General features: G+C 50.3%; 2 protein-coding genes across 2 annotated transcripts; one reads left to right on the forward strand and one right to left on the reverse strand.

Moving 5' to 3' along the window:
• Positions 1-5,426: 5,426 nt before the first annotated feature.
• On the reverse strand, positions 5,427-7,160 carry LOC129673177 (cytochrome b-c1 complex subunit 8). Its single transcript, XM_055602889.1, has 3 exons — positions 7,077-7,160; positions 6,824-6,990; positions 5,427-5,626 (listed from the first exon to the last, which is right to left on the reverse strand). The coding sequence occupies exons 2-3, from the start codon at positions 6,975-6,977 to the stop codon at positions 5,532-5,534; spliced, it is 249 nt and encodes an 82-aa protein (XP_055458864.1). The 5' UTR covers positions 6,978-6,990; positions 7,077-7,160; the 3' UTR covers positions 5,427-5,531.
• Positions 7,161-9,559: 2,399 nt separating this feature from the next.
• On the forward strand, positions 9,560-13,218 carry Gdf9 (growth differentiation factor 9). The gene is made up of 2 exons (XM_055602890.1): positions 9,560-9,956; positions 12,314-13,218. Exons 1-2 carry the CDS (start codon positions 9,560-9,562, stop codon positions 13,216-13,218), a joined length of 1,302 nt encoding a protein of 433 aa, XP_055458865.1.
• The last annotated feature ends 1,777 nt before the right edge of the window (positions 13,219-14,995 follow it).

Raw genomic sequence — 14,995 nt, forward strand, 5'->3', positions numbered from 1 at the left:
CCTGCCCTCCTTCTGACAGCCACATGAATCCATGAGGAGACCAGGAACCTGGCCATACTTTTAACATAGCTCAGCAGCCCGGGAATGTAACAGAGGAAGCATGTGTGATGTCCTGGGTTCAATTCCCAGAACCAAGAATATATCCTAAAATACCTCAGTGAGACGGTTATAATCAAAATAGGATTCTAATAAAGTCTTCAGAAGTAATGTTGACCTCTGACCTTTTCTAGGCAAAACCCACTGTCCTGTTGTGTACCGGCAGCTGGATATGGCCTTCTATTCCTTCTGTGGGAGGCTACATAGACGGTTTACAGTATCCCAGGGCGCCCATTCAGGAGGGGCTCTCGTTCTAGCAGTCTGCACTGCCTTCCAGTGCAGCTCTGGCTGTGCAGAATTAAAACTGTACCTTTCCTTAGGCTTTTGTTTTTGAGTTGAGGAAGCAGCTAGAACTCTGAAGTCAGTGTCATTACAGCTTGTGGACTGACACTACCAGATAAATGGTGGGCTTCATCCTCAGCCGTTAGGGCTCCGTGCAGCAGATGTTGAGTGAGGCTGAAGCCCAAACATTGGTCTTAGTAGGAATGAGTCCCTGTAGGTTCTTAGATTGACACTTGATTGTACCGAATGTGACCAGTTATCAAAGGGACAAGACCTTTGATTCTGAGAATCTCTTACCACATAGACCAGGCCGACCCAATTTCACAGTCCTGCCGTGGTCTCGGAAGTGACCCACCGTGCTCAGCCATTGGAGGTTTAATACATTGGATGGGGGAAGGTGAATCGGAAGTCATGCATAGGAATTTAGATCTCCATAAGCCCATAAGAAAGCACAAAAAAAAGTTGGAAGTAAGTTTTCTCTCCCTGATCCACTATCTCACCGATAACAACCCTTCCCAAGGCTCTTCTCATGCTTCATGACTGGACATTTGGACAAGAGCCTGTTTTTGTTTCTTTGTCCCTAGCTAAAATGGAGGAACTGTTACAGTGCCGAAGGTAGCAGTGTGGCCGGTCACCAGTCAACCAAAACTAAGGTCACTCCTTGCCAAGGGAGAAGTGTGATAGACTTCGGAGCTGGAGTGGGTGGGATTTAACTCCAAAGATCTGTCTGCCCTGATTCCAGTCCTCTGCTTAAAAAAAAAAAAGGGGGGGGGGGATGCTGGCAGGGAACTCCATACCATAGGAGTCTGAGTAAAGCCAGACTCTGGTGGAGCTCGCCTTTAATCCCAGCACTTGGGAGGCACAGGCAGGTGGGTCCCCCAGGTCCCAGGTTCAAGGTCAGCCTGGTGTACATAGTGAGTTCCAGGACAGTCAGGGCTACACAGACAGAGAAACCCTGTCTCAAAAAAAAAAAAAAAAAAAAAAAAGTTGCTGAGTAGATGGGACTACTAAACACAACCCACTCGGGACTAGTCAGTCACCCCCTCCCTCTCCATAAATGACCTCAAGTAGAAAACTAAATGGGAACTTCTGCAGAGATGAGGAGAGGCTATGCCATGACCCAGTGAACATTGAGTAAGAACACAGATGTGATTAGATAAGCGAGGCTGAACAACGTGATGTCCTAGAATGAGTTAGGTCTGTGGGCTCGGGGCCAGCCTCTCCTTTCACCGGTGCTCAGGCATGCAGCTCATCCAGAAGATGGGTGTCCCCCCCCCTCCTTCCATTCCTGCCTTCCTATGCCCTGAGCAAAATCAAAGTAACCTTTTGTGTAGTCTCTAAAGTTCAACGTAGCCCAGCCAAGGGAAAGCGCCTGAAGCCCATGCCCTGTGCACAGGAAAAGATCATTCAGCCCCATGGGTGCAACATGGCCCAAGGCCCCCAGATTGAAGCCATCTGCAGGCCAGCCCTTCTCAAGGAATGACGTGATAGGGACAAGTTATTCAACACCTAAACAAAGCCTGTGGTGTTTAAAGGAAATGTGGAAGCTAGGGATGTAGCCCAGGGGTCAGGTATTTGCCTATCATGTGCAAGGCTCAGAATTCAATCCCTAGCACAAAAATAAATAAGTAAATAAAAGGAGCACCCCTCAAACTTTAGCATGGAAGCCCTTAGCAGAATTGACACCCATTACTCACAGCCATTGTGTATCTTTGCTGTGGAGAACTACACTGTACCTGAAATTTAAACAATCTGTCTGTTTTCTCCTATCAAGGATGTTGCTAAATGAATGAAGAGCTCCAAGGTCCTTCCTCATGGGCCTCAGCTGCCCTAGTTTCAGCTGTAAGACAAGAACTGTCGGCTGGGAGACAGAAGCTGCAGGCTGCTAAGTACGCTGACCTTCTGACCACAGGCCAGCCTTTCTCCTCTTCAGCTTTAGTCTTTGCTCGGACAGTGAGATGAGCGTAGGTTTGGGACCTCATGGGCACATTGTTGGGATTCAAATAATTAATTTACAAGGAGAGAGAGGGAAACAGGTTTGCTGGCGGGAGCTTGCTCATTCCAGGTACAACCCCCAGGGACCGTTCAGAGAAAAGTGCTGGAAGGAAACAGGAGAAAGGGTAAAGGCTGCTGGGTAGCTGTCAGAATGCCTTCCAGATGGAGAGGGGATCATTAAGATGTGGCGGCAATTGGACACTTTTTTGTGTTGAACCTGAGCAAGAGGTGCCTAATAAAAGGTGGAAGACTTTGAAATGGAAAAATGTTTCCAGGTAAAATTTCAACAAAGGGTCAAAGTGTATTTGCTTTTTGGCAGGTGTCTGGGCCCATAATTTGTAGGCCTATGTCCTGACTACAGTACCGGCAGAGTGAAGAGAGCTCCCTTCCCCAGATGGCAGCCCATAGGGGAGAGCCATGTGGGGCAGGAGCATGGGCCTTTCCAGAGTTAAATGGAGCAAATGGTTGCAACCCAGCAGACGGAAGAGCCAGCTGTATCTTAGGACTGGGTATCTGAGACATAGGATGTTCCTTCCTTAAAAGGCTTGACTCATGGAGATAGGGAAATGGCTTAGTTGGATAAGTACCAGCCACACAAACAGGAGGACCTAAGTTCAGATCACCAGCACCCACATGACAAGCCACGAGTTGGCAGCATGTCTGCAATCCTAGTGCTGGGAAGCAGAGAGAGAATCCTTAGGGCTCACTGACCAGCTCGGCTAGCTGAATCTGTGATGTTCAGTGCCTTGTCTCACAAAAACACAGTGGAGAGTGATGGAAGATGCCTGATGTCAACCTCTTGCCTACACACACTGGTGGGGAGAAGTTGACTCACACTGTCCTTTATGAATCTCTGTAAATAGAGCAAGTCCCTAAGGCGGGAAAGATGGCTCAGTGGTTAAGATTACTGGCTCCTTCCCAAAGGACCCATCTTCAACTCCCAGCACCCACATGGCGGCTTACAACTGTATGTAGCTTTGCTTCCAGGAATCTTACACCCTCATGCAGACATGTACGCAGGCAAAACACCAATGCACATAAAACTATATTCTTTTTTCTTTAAGTAGCCTTAAAAAAAAAAAAAAGTCCCTAAAGTAGCTCCAGTCCTTACATCAGAGTCACTGGGCACCTGTCACACAGCGGAGACCTCTGCCTCTCTTGTGAGAGACAGTCTGAAACAGCTTTAACAGTTTCAGCCATGAGCAGAACCTCTGAACATCAGAGCGCTTACAGCAGGGTCGTCAGCTGGTTCACAGTGGGTCGGAGGGATGGTTCTGCAGTAAAGGTGCTTTTGCCATTAAAGCCAGGCACCCAAGTGTGATCCCTGCCATTGAGATACAGACGGAAGGCGAGGGTCTGGCCTCCACATGCACACTGCAGCATTGGCGCACACACACACAATCTATACATTTTTAAAAGGTCAGACCAAGAGGCTCATGTCCTGCTGTGGGCTAAGAAAACTTAAGGTGCTCTTCTGAGCTTGTGTGGCCAAAGTCAAGATGGATACAGCTGTACCTCTGCCTCCTTGGGACCTGCAGCTTAATTCAGATTCTAGAAACTCTTAAAATACGAGTTTACGACCCAGGAATAAATGAGGACAGAGATGGTGTGCAGCCCTGAAAATTTCCCTGGGACCACCCATTTCACTACAGCCAACACAAGTACTTTGTTTTTCATTTTCCTCCTTGCTTGCTTGCTTGCATCTCATTTGTTTTTTGAGACAGCTTTCTCTAACATCCCTGGCTGACCTGGACTCGCTTTGGAGACCAGACTGCCCTCAAACTCAGATTGCCTGTCTCCTGAGTGCCTGAGTAATGGGATTAAAGATGTGTGCCACCACACCTAGCTAGCCCAAGCACTCTGGGTTGGTGTTTTATAGATAGGACACTGAAAGCTCCAGATGTGACAGTTTAAGGCAGTGGTTCTCAACCCCTTTGGGAGTCAAATGACCCTTTCACAGCAATCACCTAAGGCCATCAGAAAACACATATTTACAGTTCATAATAATAGCGAAATTACAGACGTGAAATGGCAACAAAAGTAATTTTATGGTTGGGGGGGTCACATGAGGAGCTCTACTAAAGGTTGAGAACCACTGCTTTAAGGGCATGGGTGCAAGGCTACGTCAGACAGCCATTTCCCATATCCTACCTCATAGTCAGATGCCCTGTTGGAAGTAATTTGCTCCGAGAACGTTTGGCAATAACTAGCAATCAACAGGCCAAAAAGTCTGAGAGTCAGACAGACTGCAACATGTGCCCTTAGCTGATTGACAGGGCCAGCCCAGGACTGCCAACTGCACCCACCCGATCATCTCCAGGTGAAGAGAAATTAGGGCATCTGAAGGCTCTAGAGCAGGTGGTGTACCTTTTTCATTGAAGCCTTTGTGGTACACATATTGACTAAAAGCCACTGTTGGATTGGCTCCATGACACAAAGCCGAACATGGTTCCCTCACTGACCCCTGCTGTAACAGCCAAGGGACTGCCTCATGCCCTCCTTCCAAAGCTAAAACCCCACTGGCTAAGGCAGGCCTTCCTCCCTGGGGAGCAAGACAGCAGCGCTTGGTGCTGAGAGCGCACACTGGTGCCTGGCTCGACCGGCTCACTGTCATGTGATTCTGGGCAAAGTACTTAAGCTGTGGCTCTTCATGGGCAAAGGGATTAGAATGTTTGCTTCAAAGGCTGCCGTGAGTTAAAAAGTCATTGACGTGTCTAGAAAGAACAGCCGGCATCTTAATTACGGTGTCATCACTAGACTTTATGGTTATAATGGGAGCAGAGGGTTAAGGGCTGGCACTCTAGAGACCACGCCACTCATACCCACCCCAAAACCCCATTCAGAACTTGTGCTGAGAAAAAAAATCGCCATGACCCTGAATATCACCAGTCACACTAAGAACTCGGCTTTTAAAACAAAACAAAGGTGGACCAGGTATGGCGGTGAAAACCGTGACTCAGGAGGCAGAGGCAGGCGGATTTCTTAGGAGATCCAGGCCATTCAGGGACACACAGTGAGACCTTGTCTCAAAGAGGCAAACAAAGTCACCAAAGGAAAGACCATAAGTAGTTTATTGTCTTCAAGACACTACAGTGTAGACTCCTCTCCTGGAGAACGGTCTTTCAAAGGCAGGAAACTGTCATCCAGATGCATGCTGCTCACTTGTCGTTTGCATACATGGCTGGATCCTTCCTTTTGGACCGCTCGAACTCCTGGTTTCCCCATGTGTAGATCAGGTAGACCGCCACAAATGCTGTAAGATTCAAGAGAGCCAGCTGTGAGTGCACGGAGCACATAACCTCTTGGCTCCTTTCTTTTTAAACGTTATTTTATTTTGTCATTTTGCTGAGGAGCACTGTGTGTGTTTGCACGGCTGCGCACCATAGGCATGCAGGGCCTGGAGGCTGGGAGATGCAGGGCCCCCTGGAACTGGAGTTATGGATGGTGGTTACACCACCATACGGATGCTGGGAATCCAACCCCGGTCTTCTGCAACAACCAGTGTTCCAGCCAGCTTGGTGGCACACGCCTGTAATCCCAGCACTTGGGAGGCAGAGGCAGATGGTTCTCTGTGAGTCCGAGGCCAGCACGGTCTACAAAGTGAATCCAAGACAGCCAAGGCTACACAGAGAAACCCTGTTTCAGAAACAAATAAAACCCCAAACCACCAACAAGCAGTGCGCCATCTCTCCAGGGCCCAAGGACTTACTGGCCTCAAACAAGACATTCACCCACCTCTGTCCTGCTCTCAGTCCTCATTTCTGACTTTCAAACAACTCTGCCTGTTCTACTGTCCCTAGTTTTTAACTTTTTCGTTTGGTTTTGGAGACAGTGTTTCTCTGTGTAGTCCTCACTGTCCTTGAACTCAGAAATCTGCCTTCTGACTGCTTTAATTAAAGGCCTGCATGCCCAGCCCTTGCTTGCCATTTTATGAGTGATTCGCCAGTATGCATGTTTGTGCACCATGCGTACGGACCGTGGCTGAGGTAATGAAAGAGACTGTCAGATCCCTTAGGACTGGAGTTACAGCTGGTCGTCAACCATCACATGGGTACTGGGGACAGAACCCGGATCCTCTGAAAAAGCGACAAGTGCTTTTAACTGCTGGGCCATCCCCAGCGCTGTGCTTCTGTTGTTTTCAGACAGGCTCTCACTGTATGGCCCTTGCTGGCCTTGATCGGGCCTCAGCCTCTCCACCCAACTCAAGTGTACCTTCCACGGGTTCTCGGTATATTCACAATGCCATGAAACCATCAGCACAACCGGCCGCATATCTAACACAAGACACTGCATCAGCATTTCATCGCTGATAATGGGCAGCGATGACCTGAGGGAGACGTTGGAGTCGACCAAGTGACCTTAGGCCAGTCGTTTCGATAACAACTCCACGTCTCTCCAAGACGGTGGAAGGAAAGTTGCGCGGCCCTCCCCACGCCCGCCCCGCACTCACGCGGCGCCACGCGCAGGATGCGCTCTCGAGTGCGGCGCAGCATGTTGGGGATGCCTTTGCTGAAGTAGTTGGGGAAGGCGCGCTGCTCAAAGGGCGACAGGCTGTAGGAGATCACGTGCCGCACCCGCGCCAGGTTCCCGAACTCGCGGCCCATGGTGGCGGCGGCCCTGAGGTCGGAGGATAGGAGCGCGGCTCAGTGTCGCAAGGGGCTCCCACCGCCCCACACCAGCCCTCAGCACCGGGTCACCTCTACCTCCGCGGCGCTGAGCCCGGCTTCCGCGCGTCACTTCCGGGAGGAGCGGAAGCCCAGCTGGCGGTCGTGAAGTCATTTCCGGGAACTACCAGTTTCCTTTCATCTCTGGGGGCGGAGACGCAGGGAGCCGCTGACCCGAGTGGGCGTGGTCTGACCTCCCCGGAGCGCCGGAGTGGACCGGAAACTAGGGGGCAGGGGCGGGGCTTGCAGATGCCCGGTGCAGGAGGGTCGTACCGGAGCGCAGAAGACGGGTGGGCGAAGCTTATGTTGCTGCGGGGGCGGGGCTTGACGGGGAATGGGCGGGGTTTAGAAGGCCCTCCCCCCCCCGTCCCCGGGAGCTTAGGCGTTGACATCGCTGATGTCCAGGCCTATTGGGAAACGGGGCGGGGCCTATGGGGTTATAGGGCGCGATTTATGGCAACGCGAGGGGCTTAGGAGCGCATGGGCCTCCCGAGACGTGGTCCTTTCCGCTCAGTGCCGGACGTTTCTCTGGAAAAGGGCAGAAAAGGGACTTGCGCTCCTCTGTCCCTTAGCCTCCGCCAGGTGTTGTCCCCGCAAACAAAAGGGGGCCGCAGTACAAAGTTAGGGACACCGAATTAGGGTTTCGGTAACGCTGCCTAGCTAGGCACTGGCCGGCTGTTGACTTATCCAAGAAGTGACACAAACGTTTCTCCCAGTTCAGCCACAGGTCCTCAGCTCTCCGCTTGGCAGTTGCCAGACGCGGATAGTGGAGGTGGAAACCAGGCAGGAGGCGCTAGGGGCGTCGTCAAGCCCAGACTCTTTCCACTCTCCAAAGCGCCTTCTCCGGATACTTCCCTGTGGGACCCACCGACCTTTCTGCTCTTTTCAGTGCCTGTGAATGGGATGGGTGGCTGTATATAATCTGGCAATCAAACTGGGGCGGCTTGGCAGACAGCTTCAGTTTTGCAAGGGTTTTTCGAGTTTTATCAATCTGCTGTTGCGCAAAATGATTTTGTATCTTGTGTTATGAGTGCGGGTTGACTTTCTCTCAAGAGATCGTCTCCTGCTGACGGGTGCTAGGGAGCCCCTCCTTTCATGACGCACCTGCTCCTGGTTTTCCTTAAGCATTATCTAGCCCGGTGTCAGCCCCACGGCAGGAACACAAATCCTTTAGTCAAGGACTGAAATACTGCCGTGGTTTCTGCCATCTGGGTGGGTGGTTAAAAAAAAATAAAAAGACGTTTATTTAATAACACTTTGCAGATATCTCAAAACTTTTCGATCAAAGTGTGGTCAAATGAATTGTGGACCCAGGGGCATCAGAATACTGTGCTTTCCGTTCCATTTTAAAGATATGTATTTTGTATGTGAGGGTTAGGGGTACATGTGGGTGTAGGTTGGAACACAGCCCGTAGGAGTATGAATTCCCGGGATTCAATTCAGGTTTTTAGGACTGAATTTTGGTCACTGGGCTTGGTGGCAGGTGCTGTCTTGTCACTCCAGGTAGATATTATTTTTTAAGATTTGTTTCTTTTCATTTTATATTGGGTGTGTTGCATTCCTAAAGATGCCAGAGTAAGGTGTTGGATCCCCTGGAAATGGAGTAACACATGGTCATGGGTCACACAGTTTGTTCTGGGAAGAGCAACAGGTACTCTTAACTTCTGAGCCATCGCCTCTCCAGCCCCAGGATAGTGGTTTTTTTTGTTTTTTTGTTTTTTTTTTTTTTTAATTCGTCAAGGTTAAAGGTGATGTCCTCTTTTTATTTTGAGACAGGGTCTCTGCATTGTGTAGCTCTGGCTATCCTAGAACTCTCTATGTAGACCAGGCTGGCCTTGAACTCACAGGGATCCACCTGCCTGTGCCTCCTAAATGCTGGGCTCAAAGGCGCGCACCAGCACACCTGGCTCCTCTTTTCCAAACACACACATAGCCAGTAGCTGTTGTCCTGTGCCAACTTTATATCACTAAGCCAGCCAGGCAGGCTGGACAGCCCAACATCACTCTGGAACGTTCATACCCGTTGTGACTTTCTGTCTCTCCAACTCACTCTGCAGTAAGTAACCAGTTATCCCAAGCACCTGGAAGTGGAAGCTGTGGAGAGAGAGGATGAATCGACAGAGAAAATAAAATCCAACATGGTTGCAGTTGCATCTCCAGCCCTAAGAGGTGCTGTTTAAAATCCCTGGGGTTTCTCTTGGGTTTTCAGCCATATAACTAGTCCATCAGAGGAATGATACTTGATGGGTTGGAGGTAAACTTCGGGAGAAATGGGGAAAGAAAGCTAAGGAAGTAGATAAATCTGTGTCTAATGAGAACAAATTGGACAAAGACGTGCTGGCAGCTGACTGCTGTAGAGCCGAGGAAAAATGACTTCCAGCTAGGCACCCTTGAGGCCTGATTACAGAAACGATGCTGTCTCCCACACCTAAACTTTATTTAAGGACCATGCCAGGGCTGCCCCAGGCTTTAGAAAGAAGACTGGCACGGGGAGATGCGTTCCTTCTTAGTTCTCTTAGGCCATGGCACTTCCCAGCAGCTTCCTGTTGGGGTTCTGCTGCTTTGCCTGGCTGTGTTTTCTTACTAGCCTCAGCTCTCAGGCTTCTCGGCAAGAATCGCAGACTAGAGCCAGTACAAATTTAGAGTCTGAGGCAGACCCCTGGTCCTTGCTGCTGCCGGTAGATGGGACCGAGAGGCCGGGCCTCTTGCCTCCCCTCTTTAAGGTCCTATCTGATAGGGGTGGTGAGACCCCCAAGCCACGGCCTGACTCCAGAGCGCTCTACTACATGAAAAAGCTCTACAAGACATATGCTACCAAGGAGGGGGTCCCTAAACCCAGCAGAAGTCACCTCTACAACACTGTCCGGCTCTTCAGCCCCCGTGCCCAGCAGGAGCAGGCTCCCAGCAATGAGGCAGCAGGTGGGTAAAAACAGAGTATCCACCTAAGCAGAAGGAAGAAGGGGAGCTTTGGCGCCTCTGTTACTGAAAGGAGCCAGTCTACGCTTTGGGCTTGTTGGCTTTACCCTGTCACACGGGCTACACTCCAAACTCTGCATCCTCCTGCCTCAGCACCCTCGAGAACCGGAATCATACAGGTTTACACCACCATGTGAATTTTATTTTGCATGATTCTCGGTATCCACACTGAAACAAACTTTAGCACTTTTCTTTTTAAGTTTGTTTTTTTGTTTTGTTTTTTTTTACTTTTTTGGTGTGGCGGTGCAAGGATCATATGGTGGGTGGGGGGAGGGGCCTCACATATGCTAGCCAAGCCCTCTGCTACTACATCCTTACCCAGCACTGATTTCACTGTTTCGTTTGTTTTTGCTTAAACCATCAGTTAAGAAGCTAATATGATATTGTTTGAGTTTTTGTTCCGTTTTTCTCCTTTTCTTTTTTTTTATTTTGAGACAGTCTCACTTGACAGTCCAGACTGGCCTCAAACTCTCCAAGGACGGCCCTGCCTCGGTCACCCTAGTGCTGGGATTATAGGCCTGTGGTAACTCACCAGCTCAATGTATTAAGGCTGAAAAGAGACTCGTGTCCTGAACAGCCAAAGAAAGTCCTAGAGGTGGCTAGCATCTCTTTGTATTCTACCAAGCTATTGGCCTAGCACTGCGCCTAAAACCTCTTTCTTTGAGCCAGTGGCAGGTGTGATAAATGGGATATTTCCCCCTCTGTTTGTTTTCCTGGAAGAGGAAAGTTTCAGTCTCCGTCTGGCACAGTACATCATCTTTTTTTTAATAAAGAAAATGGTCTGGCCGGGAGGCGGTACAGTTTATGTTCAGTGTACCGGAAGCCCGGAGTTTGACCTCCAGTACCAACCAAACAAAACTCAAGTGGGGTGTGGTGACATGTGACTTTAATTCCAGCCCTGAAGAGGCAGGGGCAGGGGCAGGACGAGCTCTGTGAGCTCAGGGCCAGCTGGGTCTCCAGAGTTCAGGCCAGCCAGGGCTCCACAGTGATACCCTGTCTCAACAACAGAGAAACAAACAAAAAAAAGAAACCAAGCCTCATGTGTTAGTCAACGATGGGAATGGTTTGGTTAGAAGGAAGAGCTGTGCTTTAAAACAAGCCAGCTCCCACAAGTTGCCTCTTGACCTCCATAGGTGCTCCGTGGAGAGTGTGTGCCTGTTAACTCCCCACACCCCCCTCAACACACACACCCTGGCCACCAGTTCCTGGCGGTCAGAACATGAGCACAACCGTACAGGGCCGTTGTGGCTGCTCTAAGGCCCGCTCCCTCCCCCCTGCAGCAGCCTTCCAGCCACGGCTTGATTCCAATCACCAAGGGAAAAATTAACTCGGCCGTCAAATGTTCTCAATTGACTTGCTTCATCCGGGCCTAGAATGTCTTTCAGGCCTAGTGAGGGCAGCTTTGCATGGTCTCCTGGCTGTGTCGGTGGAAATGCCACCCAGGAAAATGCTCAGCTGTCTGTGTTTGGAGCAGACTGTTGGGTATGAAACTGGAGGGTGTAAGGATTGTCTCTTGCTTCTCTTCTCCAGCAAAGCTGTTCTCACTTTTCTGGAGATAAAATGTATCTGCATGTGTGACTTGGAGGCGAGGGTCACGTGTGGAGGTCAGAGAACAGCTTTCAGAACTTGGCTCTCTTCTTCCACCATGTAGATCCTGCGTGCGGCTCAATCTCAAGTCCTCAAGCTTTACTGTGTTCTGCCCACCAGCCCACATTCCCCTATAGCCCAGGCTGGCCTTGAACTCAATCCATAGCCAAAGGGGCTGTTGAACTTCTGGTCCTCTTGCCTCTATCTTCCAAGACTTCCAAGCCACTCCATGTGGGCTTGGGTGATTTTTGAAAGAGTCAGTTTCCTTTAACAAACTCAGGCTGGCCTCAAACTTGCTGTATAGCCAAAGATGGCCTTCACCTCCCAAGTACTGGGATAGGCTTGTGTGTATTTGTGTGTGTGTGTTTGCATGTATTTGTGTGTATGTATTTTTGAAGCAGTCTCACTACATACCTGGGGCTGGTGGCAACCCTCCTGCCTTAGCCTCCAAAGCGATGATATTACAAAAACAGACCTTCCCGCCCAACTCAAGGCATGAGCCCAGGCTCTTGTGCATGCCTGGCAAGCGCTCTGCCACTGGGTTAGACCCCCAGACCCTCTATATTCTTAGCTCCTCTCTCCTCTTTGTTTTGGAGGCTTAAGGAAGTAGGGGAGGGAAGGGAAACTGCCTACAGTCAAGCACTGCTTCCTCCATCTCACCTCCTGCTCCCCCCAGTCTGCAAGCACTTCTCACTGATGGCTTCTCTCCCCAGGAGCCCTACCCACATTGGACCTGCTGTTCAACCTGGATCGGGTCACTGCCATGGAGCACTTGCTTAAATCAGTCTTGCTCTACACTCTGAACTCAGCCGCTCCCTCCTCCACTGTGACCTGCGTGTGGGACCTTGTGGTAAAGGAGCCCAGGCCTTCCGGCAAGGCTCCCCCAAGAGTGCCATACTCCTTCACCTTGAAGAAACACAGATGGATCGAGATGGATGTGACCTCCCTCCTCCAGCCCCTGGTGGCCTCCAGCGAGAGAAGCATTCACCTGTCTGTCAACTTCACGTGCACCAAAGATGAGGCCCCAGAGGATGGTGTGTTCAACGTGCCTCTGTCCGTGCCCCCGTCACTCATTTTATACCTCAACGACACCAGTGCGCAGGCCTATCACTCCTGGCATTCCGTCCACTCCACCTGGAGGCCTTCACCTCGTCCTGGCCAGCATAGGGTGGAGGCAACTGAGGTGGAAAGGTCTCCCCGGCACCGTCGAGGGCAGAAGGCCACCGGCGCAGAGGCGAAGAAGCCGGTCCTCACCGCGTCCTTCAATCTCAGCGAGTATTTCAAACAGTTCCTCTTCCCCCAGAACGAGTGCGAACTCCACGACTTCAGGCTGAGTTTCAGTCAGCTCAAGTGGGACAACTGGATCGTGGCCCCGCACAGGTACAACCCTAGGTACTGTAAAGGGGACTGTCCCAGGGCCGTCAGGCACCGGTACGGCTCTCCCGTGCACACCATGGTCCAGAATATCATCTATGAGAAGCTGGACCCCTCGGTGCCCAGGCCTTCGTGCGTGCCCGGCAAGTACAGCCCCTTGAGCGTGTTGACCATTGAACCTGACGGCTCCATTGCCTACAAAGAGTACGAGGACATGATCGCTACTCGGTGCACCTGCCGTTAGCATGGGGCCACGCCAACGCCTTGAGCCCGGCCCGCAGGGCCATGCTGTGGGCCTCAGTGCCTGCGCAGAGGGCGCCGCGTGACCAGTCTCTCCGAGTCACTCGGTGCACATTGTGTGAGGGGGGAGTGTGTGTTCGGATGTGTGCAGTGTCTGTGGGGATGAAGGACACACGCCGGCCGTTGCCACAAACCAAGTGAAAGGGAGTTTGTTTGGAGATCTTCCTTTTCCCAACCTTCCCACAAGCGTTGTTGATGGACAAAGGGATCCGAGGAAGTCTTGAGTGGAAGTGGAGCTGAGAACACTTGAGAGTGCTGTGGTTTTATGTAAGAGAAGAATAAATTCCTGTTGATGGCATCAACTGTGTGTGTTCTGTTAAAAGACCACTTTCATATACCGTGGCTTGAGGATAGCCAGCCTGGCTTTGATTTTGGTTCTTTTTAGAGCAAAAGGGAGGTGAACTTGGCTGCTCACTCCTGTGAAGGCACAGTCAGTGGGACTGTAGCTAGGACGCATGTCCACTCAGAGGACCACAGTATTAATTCTGCACACGGCTAGCTTACTCAGCTGAGTCACATGAAAGAATGTAACACGTGCCCCATTCATTTAAGGGAAAATGGCTTTCCGGTCCCTCCCCCCCCCCCCCCCCCCCCGCCACACACACACACACACACACACACAGGGTCTCACGATGTAGCTCTGGCTGTCCTGGAACTCCCTGTGTACACCAGGCTGGTGTCCAACCTTCAAGAAATCTGCCTCTGCCTCCCAGGTTCTGAGATCAAAGGTGTGTACCACCACACCTGGCTTCAATGTTCAATTTTTTTTATGTTCATTGGTGTTTGGCCTGCCTGCATGTATGTCTATGAGGGGATCAGATCCCCTTGAACTGGGCTTACAGAACTTGTGAGCTGTCACATGGGTGCTGAGACTTGAACTCCAGTCCTCTGGAAGAGCAGCCAGTGCTCTTAACTCCTGAGTCATTTCTCCAGCCTCCAATGTTCAACTTAAGGAAATACTTTTTTTTTTTTTTTTGGTTCTTCCAGTTTTATACATAGGTTTAATGTATACGTAGGTATAATATATTCCCCTAAGCTTTGGTTTTACTCTTGTTAGGTTTTGTTTTGTTTGGTTGGTTGGTTTTGTGTGTGTGTTTTACTGCTGCTTTTTGAGACAGGGTCTCAAATAGTTCAGGCTAGCCTCAAATTCTCTGTGTAACCCAGGCGTTGCCTTGGACTCCTGATCTTCTGCCTCCATCTCTTGGGTGTTGAGATCACAGGCATGAGTGTTAAAGGTCTTTATGAAGATGTTTATTGTGGAGGGAAGGTATCATGTGCCACAGTGGGCATGTAGAGATCAGAGGACACATGTTGGAAACAGTTTTCTCATTCCCTTCATGTGGGCTCTGGAGCTTGAACTCCAGTCTCCCGTCCTGCACAGGGCGTTCCACTCCAAACCTCTCATCAAGCCTGGATGGAAGATTTTAGAACTATTTTCATCTGGTCATTTTTAAGCCTTCTAGCTTGATAGAAGGAAGCCAAAGAAGTTTCGAGGTACTGTTTTTGTTGCTTATTTTTGCCTCTGATGGTTGGCTTTTTGTCGGTTTCCCTCAGTCTGGGCCTGGACTTTCTTCCCGGTGGGCACAGCGGTGACTGGTCTTAATTGGACCCAGAGGCTTTAGTGGGGTTTTTATGAAAGGGACTTCGAAGTACCAATTTCTAAACAAATGATTTTTACATTTTATATCTGAGTGCACTACATATGAAAAACCAAAGTGCTC

Source organism: Psammomys obesus, unplaced genomic scaffold (assembly GCF_907164565.1).
Source record: "Psammomys obesus unplaced genomic scaffold, mPsaObe1.curated_primary_1811, whole genome shotgun sequence".
Classification (NCBI taxonomy): domain Eukaryota; kingdom Metazoa; phylum Chordata; class Mammalia; order Rodentia; family Muridae; genus Psammomys; species Psammomys obesus.